The following is a 10,829-nucleotide window of genomic DNA, read 5'->3' on the forward strand; positions in this document are numbered from 1 at the left end:
TTTATCCTACACTTTAGCATTCAAAAAATAGATCTATATGGAGTAATGTGTCGCAATGTCATGTAATCGTTTGGTACACATTACTGGTTATTTTCTATTCTGTGCTAATTATCAATATTTGTGAGTTTTTAATTTATCACCACTGCACATCTTTATGGTGTGCAAGAGCAAAAGCGCAAGAAATGATAAACTCCAAATAAAACGCTATAATCAGGTTCTTACTCAGTGGTAGAGAAGTAATAGTCTAATATGCTCCTCATCTGACGAGAGAGTCCATGCCCTTAACAGTGGCATATTCGATGGGTTATCACAGAATATTTGAAAGTAGAAAGAATATCATATGTGAAGTTTGTCGTCAATACGTATACATATATTAATAAAAATGTATTCAATTACCTAATTAAAAAAACACGTTTCTTTCAGGTCCAAACAAACACCAGTCCGCGGTAACTTGCTTGCAATCCAGCAACCGTTTTGTGATAACTTCATCTGACGACGGAACTGTAAAACTATGGGACCTTCGTACCGGTGAGTTTATCCGCAACCTTGTAGAGCTGACATCAGGTGGATCCGGCGGCGTGGTTTGGCGGATTCGGGCATCCGCCACCAAGCTGATCTGCGCTGTCGGCTCGCGCAACGGCACCGAGGAGACCAAACTCCTAGTCCTCGACTTTGATGTGCCTGGTGCATGCCGAAAATGCGACGAATAGCATCGACTCAATCGACGCCTGTTGCGTCGCTACGCTAACTTGTACGCGCCGTGGCATTGCTAAGCACAGTCAATCGAGGATCGGGATCGACAATCTAGAATCGATTGATTATAACAACGCCCCCACTGGTGGAGCTCTCACTATTGTACACACACCGTTGCTCCATTGCTGTCAACCGTGACGAAACTAATTTAAATTTTATATATATATTAACGCATTTATCATCCGATTGCAAAAGAAATAATATCCGACTCTCGCAGCTCCACCATTTGAGGCCCGTTTACGGTACGCGCGCAAGTGTATGCGACCGCAAGTGTATGCGACTACTTTATACCCACCGGACTACGGTAAAAGGGAATGTGCACATGGACCCAGAACAATACGTGTAAATCTCAACATACAACAGTTAGCATTCAATTCAGTTACAGTATAAGTCTAGATAAAAATGGTGGCTACTAAACCATCTCCCATTGCCAAATTGTAACAACTTATATATTCCATTATCCCAAAGAATTAATGAAAAGAAAATTGGTTTTTTAGATCTAAGTTATTTCTAGGCGCCCCGGCAATTTGTGTTGTTTCGAATATGTATATGTACATTTTTTTTTTTTTATTTTAAATTGTGTATTTCAAGTTCGTTTTTTGCGACGTTTTATCATTTATTGTAATGTTAATTATATTATTTAAATAAGTTATTTTAATTGAACTTATTGATTGATTTTATTTTTACCAAACAATATATTTATATCTTTACAGTATATTTTATTTCTTGATCGATTCATGTTTTAATTATTTGACCTTGTCTTGATGATGCACTTGTTGTCATTACCAGTTATATGTGTTTTTATATACAATACTGTCCACAAAATAAATATTTGTAATTGTCATCTAACTATATTAAATTCATATAAAGATATACATATTAAACTATATCATGAGCAATAATACGGTTTGTTACCAATGTGACTTTGATGGCATTAAAATGTAACTTTTAAAATTATCTATGATTAACTATATCTTATGCAAACTTAGCACTATAATCTTTTCTTTAGTCTTGATATTGGTAAATCCAGCATTACTTACTTACACTCCTAATAGTAATTGATCATTACCGTCAATGATTTATTTAGATCTAAATTTCCCTTCATGTTTCATTTTCAAAACAGTTTTGCTTTCAAGAAAAAAGCCTTGAAACAAAAACTGTTTTGAAAATTGAATACGTACTTCTTTTAGTTTCACTTCTGGTCTTTTGTAATAAAGTGCCAACAAAACTCACGTTGATAACAATATTATTTCACCATACGTCAATAGTTTTTAGTGATCATATTTAAAATTGCTAATACACCCAATTCTACCGCTAACATTAACTAACCTGCAGTTTGAAATACTATAAAAATTATTAAATGTATTCATACACACATACATAGATAGATGTACCTATCTCCCATCCGCATGGGCAGAAACTGAATAAGTATTTAAAAAATGTAATTCAATATATATATATATCTGATGTTTATTGTGGTCTCCTGAATACATATTCTTGTATATAACTTATCGAATCCTAAGTAAATATTGAAGTAATATCACATATATTTAAACAGTCTAAAATGGCAACTTTTTCGACGTAAATGGTATCCCAATATAATTCAAAAATAAATTATTTTTATTGATTATTAAATAATAAATTATTCTACTAAACAAAATAATTAATCTATATTGGCAACACTCGCTGTGTAGGTGCGGCTATGAAAGAGTCAGCCCATCCTGTCTCGTAGGTGTCGTAAGAGACGATTAAGGGAACTTAATAGTCGAAGGACCTAGTAATAAACAGTATACCTAGTAATGTTTACTTTGTTTTGACAGCATTCCTAGAAAAAGTCGTATGTATATAATTTTAATATGAATTAATTTGGATCCTATTACAAAAGACCGAAGGTACCATTTTAGACTTTGTTGTTCAGCGAGTCGACTATTTGTAAGCATTTATACACCAGTCTACATATTTAACTCACAAGATTTATTAAGTATAGGAGCCCAATAGCCGACATAGTATTAAGTCCATAATGTAACATTGAAAATTATAACCTGTAATGATAAAAGGACAAGTTATTTAATATAAACAAACTCCATGTCATACAGCAAATTTTAAAACTTAAATTATACATAAAGGTAATTAAATTACAAGATTTTATTTTATAGTCTATAAGATGCAACTTCGAACACCATATAATATAGATTTTATTTAATTTAATTTATTTATTGATATAATTTACAAATATTACTATACTATTTCTTTGTACACTCGATAGAAAAATTCTCTTCTATGTTCATTTTACTTAGTGACTGCTTGTCATTTAATCTAATTTATTTCTATAATTTCCAATTTATTTTCCATTTTAAATCTTTCCATTGATGTATTTACAATTTTATATTACACACGTGAAATATGTCATACGTCATTATACGAATTAGAGACGGTTCCTTTCTGTACAGAATAATAAAAGAAACGAAAGATTAGAACGTCTCACTCCTTTTATTATAGTGCTTTTAATTATTTATTTATTTTTTCTTTCAACTGCCTTCCTGTTTATTTGAGACGATAACTCAAAATATCTAAATAATTTTTCTTTTGGTTTTTATTGGTCTCATTAGGACTCATAAATTTTTCTTAAATATCATCTGAATTTATGGTTTCATTCTTTTTTTTTATTACGCTGTCATTCCATTTAGACATTACGTGTCAGGCGTATTTATAAAAAAAAAATCTTTTTATAAATATGTTAGACGTTTTGTATCGGTTTCGGTATTTTAAATAATATTTAAAGTTAATATAATAAATTTCATTTTATTTTTCACTTTTCTAGTATCTACAATGTCTACTAATGTACGATTATACGTCGAAATATTAACGATCTTTTTAAAAATTCAGTGTTTAAGATATTGTGGTTGCATCTCGCTTCGAATGCCATCTATCGTGACTGTCCTTGTAGTTTTATTTTACTATCAAATTTACTATTTTTTCTATATTATTGCAATCAATTATACATACGCCTATTTTACAAAATGGCGAACTATACTTTTTTATATATACTACATTTAAATTCGTTAATTGAAAGAGGTAAATGGAATTATTTGTCTATTAATATTTGTCTATTGTTTATTCGTGTCTTGATGTATTATTTGCTAAGTTAAAAAAAATATGTCAAAAGAACAATTTATTATTATGTAGACGTAATAGTTTTGTGTGTTTGTACCTAAAGTTGGTGCCATGGTGCCGTGCACTCACGAAGAATTATCTTCATTAATTTAAGTTATACACAACGCGACCGATATAAGAATAGGAGTGACTGCCAATTGTCATTTGGCAAATAAGATTTGCAAGGAATTGTTTAAAATTACACATTTCATCCTGAGATAGACTGCTAAAAGAATAAAAAAAAAAACAGCAGTTCAAGAAAGCTGAAAGCATCGATATAGTTCATTGATAAACTATGGCAACGCGTGAGTAGTACTATGGACATTACATTACTCTGTGAAGTTCATGGTCCCATTACTGTCAGCTTGTTTGTCATTCTAAGTTGCATAAAATATCTCAGAGAACCCGTACTCTACAGTGGGACATTGTTACGTATTTCAATAGCCGATATGTGACAGTATGGCAGATTTACGCTCCTGTTCTTATTTCTTCCGCACTGTAACGTATACCACGCGAGGCTCCTCGTATAAAGTCGAATACAAACACATTTCTATTTTAATTTTAATCGTTATGTTCCTTAATTTGTTAAGTTATTTTAAAATCTCTTTATTAAGCATATCTCGGTTTTGTTCGCTCGTCTTTATTGGTAAACTCTAGACATTTATTATTAATTTCCTTTTAAAAATAAAAAATAATTCCAAAAATTAAATGTATTCCAAAAATTTTTTTCATACTATTAACAGTAAATTCGTTGTAACATAAGTCAATATTGTTTACTAAAAAGGACGGGTAAAGAGAAACAAACTTTCATATTATAAATGGCCAGCAGTTTATCATATAACTTCATAGTCAGTTAAGATAATAACATAATATGTCTAATTACGAACCATATATCAGATTGTTATAGTACCGAATTAAAGTTAAACATTTAAAATTCATGTACACCATGAATCAAGAAATTATATAGTACGCGGCTTTGTTTTGACCACATTTCACCAATGGCGGGAAATTAAAAGAAAAAAATTTAAAGCCTGTTCAGACGATGCCCATTTTGTCAGTTAATAAATTTCCCTGTAAGCTGTGTACTTGCACACGGCATGTGCATGCAATATTAGGGTTATTGTAATCAGACTAATATTTTACGCCGAGAATTATCGCTCCTGGGACGACGAGGCAATCGATTAGAAATATTGCCCACGATCAGAATGTGCTCATTAGAGCGACCATTGTGTGCGCGGACCAAGTGCTCTGTCCGCGAAGGCGAGTTAACAGTTGTGACCACAGACTTGCATAAAACTCTTGAGTGCGTAAAATCGTCTCTCACGGCCCACCATCAAGCCGCTGCTATAGCTGTTTGAACATTCGTTGTGTATATATATACATATTATTATATATATATAAAATATCATTGAAGAGCGTCGTACGCCTATCTTCATGATGGCTGTAATAAATAATTAAACAAAGACTGAAGCATAGGAATAGTGTAATATTTAAAGTATTAACTGTAGTTACTTGTGTACTGCTATGATCAGTCTCAGCGATGCCTTTGTTCATAATTCTCTTTATTTTGTTCAAACACTTCCGTTTTGTTTTGTGTGTTCAGGCCCTTACACGGGCAATTTTTGGACCAACTGTAGGGTTGTCAACTGTGAAATGTGTCCAAACGTTGAAAGCAATATAGAAGAGATTGATAATGTAATTAAAACATATTAGCAATAAGTAACGTTTGATATGCCATTTGCTTTTAGTTTTCATTGACTGCCATTCCTGGCAACAGATGCGGGTGGTAATGAATAAAATTGTAAATCGCTCGGCAATAATCTCTAGGTACAATTGATTCGTTACCGTTGCAGCTGTCTAGTGGTGTCACACCGCCCATTGCCTGGAATTGCGCAATTTAAATTGCCCGTGTAGGCACCTCTGGGAGAGCGGGGCGGACTACCGCCTCTTTTAATTTAGTTACATTAGTTTTAGTGTATTATATTTTAAGGTCTCTATGCCAAACATTGAGGTTCGCCGCCGTACTGATTGCGGTTTGTATGGGCTACTGCCCATATTCGTATACAATGTTGATCACGTACAGTTCAATTTTTGTGTTGTTTCACTTATCTTCTTTTAATTTTTAACCATGTATAATTATACGTATTACAGTTTGATTCTCAATATATTTTCAAATAAAATTACTATATGTTTTTAAGTATGCTTAAGTTTTAATTTTTCCTTTATACAAGAATGATATAATCAATTCACATAACTTATTCGTATCATAAACATATTTTGGCTGTCATTGCTAGTCTTTATCTAAATTTTTAGAAAGTTACACAACACTGGCAGCCAAAATATGTTTAGTGGTGGTTTTAACTTTTATTTTTCTTATGAATTTTGATTAATTAGTAAATTAACATTTTATACGGTTTCGCTCGCGCGAACACATTATTTCTTGTTCCCATGGAGTTTCCGTGATTTAGATTAAGAATGGTTTTTAGATACAGCTTAAATAATAGTACTATAACAAAGACAAGAAAGAGGGCATTACACCTATATATCTGTGGAGATATATATAAGGTCGCTTAAAAATCATGCGCAAACAATTTTGCAACCTACGCGCTGTGCGGAGTGGTGATATTACAATGGCTATTATTGAGCAGTGTTTTGCAATAAGGTTATGGGCTCAATAAAACTGAGATGTGAATTAGGCGTGCCTTTATATCCTACTGGGACAAAAAAAAAAAAAAAAACTCGTAAAGTAATCATTTTTTGTAGACTTGTCAATCACGGATAATCTGATGTTTAAATTATTGTTAATTTTTTTTTAATTTGTCTATAGTGCTAAATAAGGCATATAAATATGCAAATAAAATTAAGCATTGTACTCAAACCGCATTTGATATGTCGTCGCGTTACACTGGCGTGACTAGTTGGACACTTCTGAGGGATATGTCAAACATCTAACTTTAGGCGTTGCGCAAACGCAGGCACACTAAACATTACAGTGTCTTATATTGAGAACAAGCAACCGGCAACCACTAATAAATATATGACTTCCGACTGATTCCACTCGAAACTAGATTGTTGGCAGTTTGAAGCTAATAACTGGCAATTACATGTTGCCTAAAAAATAACTGTGTTGTAATTCCATAATGGAATTTTATTGTACTAATTGTAAAGTTGTCTGTTGATCCACAAGCAATATTATTTTGTAAAATTTAGTCGATAGCAAAAACTGTGTACACGTTTGCGCATCGCCTAATTTTATACAACATTATTATTTGCCAACTAAAATGTAAGCCGTGTAACCAATTATCTCATTAATAAATTGTAGTACCTATGTAATTCCATCAATACGGTGACTTCGCTCACTAGCGCCACGAGGGTTTCTCGTTTGCAAAATGGCGGACGTTTTATCAATTTTATTTTTATTTCCATTAATTTTTAGTGGGTTTTAAAGTTAAGCAAATTATTGATTTTATTTTTTATCATCCTGGATTGTGTTTTAGTAATTGTCCGCGTGGCGGCAGTATGCGAAGGGCCCTAGTTATAGAGACATGTTTGGCTGATTGATGAATTAAATCAGATTGTTTCAATCATGCGATTGGGTTTTCTTTCAACATGGCCGCCGTGCACGAACATGTAAATAACATTTAATAACACCAGGACGACAGATTGTTACATCATTCTGTTCTGTTTAATTTGCTTTTAATTATTGTACGATTAGTTATTATTAGTAAATAAATTCAATTGTTTTCATTTTTGTTTTTATTTTATTCATATTTCAACTTAGAATTAACTTTGTTCTAAGCAGCGCCTAACGCTTCAAAGTTTAATAATATTTTGATTGCGTTCAAACCACTCATTCTAATTGCTTAATACTGAACTTTTTAACCTGCACTTTTTACTACTTAGTATGGAAAACATGCTGGCTGCCTCTTTGATGGAAAGTGGTAATTAACTATTTTATTTATTTTGGATGATCCATTTCGACACAGTAAGTGTATTGGGGGAGCTGGTCTGATTCCTATTGTCTATAGACATGAACTTAAACAACCTTGCACCTCTCCGTTTAGAGAAATACAAAAAATAAAAAATTTCATAGCCCAAGAAAAACTATCTTTAGGAATAGAAATTGCTACTTTGTTTAAATTAAGTCCCGGGTTCGAGTCCCGGTCCGTCCAATTTCGGAAATGTGCTACCAGATGTTCGTTGCCTTAATCCTCATAATACATGGAAGCTTGAGGATCAGACGATTGGTGTGATTATGTGGGATTTATTATGATGTTCTAAGAAAAAAGGTTATGGAATGAACTCCCTGCCGAGGTTTTCCCAAGAGACTACAGCATGGAGTTCTTCAAAAGAGAAAGGGGTAAAGAGGTTTCTTCAGGGTTGGCAACGCGCGCCTAATGCCGCTGGTATTGCAGGTGTTCATAGGCTACGGTAACCGCTTACCATCAGGTGGGCCTTATGCTTGTTTGCCACCTCAAGTAGTATATATGTAGTATAAAAAAATAGTATAAAATAGGACTCTTTCAATTAAATAAAAAAACATCACAATCGGTTCAGATAGGTTTTTATATATATTTATTATATATATTATATATAATTTAATATATATAATTTAATATATATTTTATATTCTTTTTTCGTGAGCATTGTAAAAGGCGACTAAGGGAACTGTTGATCAAGGGATGGACAGTAGCGTTCCTTTTAAAACTTCACTAAAGCCAAACCGGGTTGCTAACCCGCCTGTCAAACCTGGCAACTACGTGCAAACCCAAGTAGAGGGAGGTCTATGTCCAACAGTGGACAGTTAATGGCTGATATGATAATGACGATAGTTATATATATATATACTGCTTAAAAATTGGTGAAGATGTAACCATAAATGTTAAGACTGCATTTAAGTTTGGGTCGAAAAGTTGGTATGGTCCCGCCTATGAGTTTCCGATTCGTGCAATTCATACTAAAGTATTTCTTTTCATTTAAGAGTTTCCTCTTGTCGGTGCAATTAATTCATGCATCTTCCAACCAGCTCTATCCCAGGCCATATCCTCGACCTCCCTATACGACATGACACCTAGTGTCTCCTTTATCTGTCCCATGTATCCTCGGTCTTCCTCTTCCTCTTACTAAGTTACTAGGAGAGCAAAAGTATGCAGAGTATGTGCAAATACATTGTAGTTTGAGAAGAAAGTTACAAGGTTAAATTCTGCGCCGTGACGCATCTGGAGCTGATACCGGGATCACCCGTGACGAAACTCACAAAAAAACCGACTTTAATTGTGTCAAAACAAGTTATTATCTAAAAACTAAACTACTGTATCGATTTTGATAAAATATCTATGGGACCTGTAAATATCATTTTAGAACTTAATACAACTGCAATCTACGTCGAAATGTCGCCAATAAAGAAGCAGGTAAGCAGTAAGTCGTTTGCTTCGGTACCTCTGTCCTTTTGGTGTTTCAACCTTAAAGCAGTTGTGTTTGCATGGCTGTGTTTCGGTTTGAACGTTGGGATATGGCGTGAATTTACAGGGTACAGAGGAATAACACCTGAGTCCTAAGGAATGGCAACGCATGATGGGTATCATGGGCGAAACAGTGTACTCGGTTATGTTCATGTTACTGCTCATGTCTATAGGCGACGGTTACCACTTTCCATCAGGTGGACCGTCAGCTTGTTTGCCATTCTAAGTTGTATAAAAAAAGCAGGTATAAATATCTACGTATTTCATCGCGTTAAATGTATGTAAACAACGCAAAAGTATACAATTAACTGAATACAACTTCCATTCTCATTTGCTTTAGAACAATGTGATGTTTATAATTAAAACGTATAAGCATAATATAAAATAAGAATAAACATATGGAATCAAGATATATATTATGGGGAGAAAACAAGAAGGTAGGTTTTTTTAATGGATGATGATAGAATGTTAATCCCGTCTGCGCTGTTTTTTTTTTGGATTTTAAATATGTTTTGTTTAGGCAATAATTTGTTAAGAAGTTTGGCGATTTCTATAACGATTTTTTTTGATGGGTGAAAGTGGTATGGTAACCGCGCCTGCGCTAACGGGATACGCTGGCGGAGCACCAGTGAAGGGTGATAGATGAGAATGAAAACAGGTCTGTTAGCCCATCATGATGAATTCATCAGGAATTAACCATGATAGTTTCGAGGGGGAACCGCGAGAAGGTCGACCTGGTTGGGTATATTGCTAGTAATGGGATTCTCAGTCTCCATTGTGTGCTGAGGGCCTTTTAAAAAGGAATGTGCTCTTGAAGATTATAATGTCGTATCGGTACGGAAATACTGCTGCTGAAAGTTGTTTACAAAGAGTGGTCGTGCATGGAAGAAAACGGCTTGAAAAACCTGCAAAATACTCATTAACTTAATTGTAAGTAATTTATTGCGTAATATAATTTTTGCTAAGAAATATTGACGGGCTTATATATAACTCTCTTAATATTATAAGTTTATTATTATTATAATAAAGTTATAATATTAAATTATTTATTATTATTATAACTTGTTGTATTATTCCTCGAGGCAGCATTTCCATTAATATGCATATATATATATATATTACGCACACACAAACACATACACACACGCGCACACACACACACACACACACACACACACACACACACACACACACACACACACACACACACTTTTTTTAAGTTAACATGCAGGCTATGTATTTAAATTTTAATTTTTTTAAACTATTGTAGTTTATTAGTATTGTAGTTGCTAGATATAACAAAAATGTCTTCGTTGATGTAACTAGCTACCATACGTTTTAAATGTCTGTTTTGGAATCCTGCAATGAGGAGGAGGGCGTTGATGTTCGCGACACAGTTTTATACTTCTGCGGATATCATCGTTTTTCAATAATATTGTAACCAATGCTTTTGCTCTAAAT

General features: G+C 33.5%; 1 protein-coding gene across 4 annotated transcripts in view; it reads left to right on the top strand.

The window, feature by feature from the left end:
* Positions 1–7,653, top strand: part of LOC113512766 (F-box/WD repeat-containing protein 7) — a 47,012-nt gene extending 39,359 nt beyond the window's left edge. For all 4 annotated transcript variants that reach the window (XM_052896468.1, XM_052896470.1, XM_052896469.1 and 1 more), the window contains exon 12: positions 424–7,653. In XM_052896468.1, the coding sequence (XP_052752428.1) occupies positions 424–710 (287 nt within the window). In that variant the 3' untranslated portion in view covers positions 711–7,653. The remainder of the gene's footprint in view (positions 1–423) is intronic.
* The last annotated feature ends 3,176 nt before the right edge of the window (positions 7,654–10,829 follow it).

The sequence above is a fragment of the Galleria mellonella genome, unplaced genomic scaffold, assembly GCF_026898425.1.
Source record: "Galleria mellonella isolate WM207_F2 unplaced genomic scaffold, CSIRO_AGI_GalMel_v1 utg33, whole genome shotgun sequence".
NCBI lineage: Eukaryota > Metazoa > Arthropoda > Insecta > Lepidoptera > Pyralidae > Galleria > Galleria mellonella.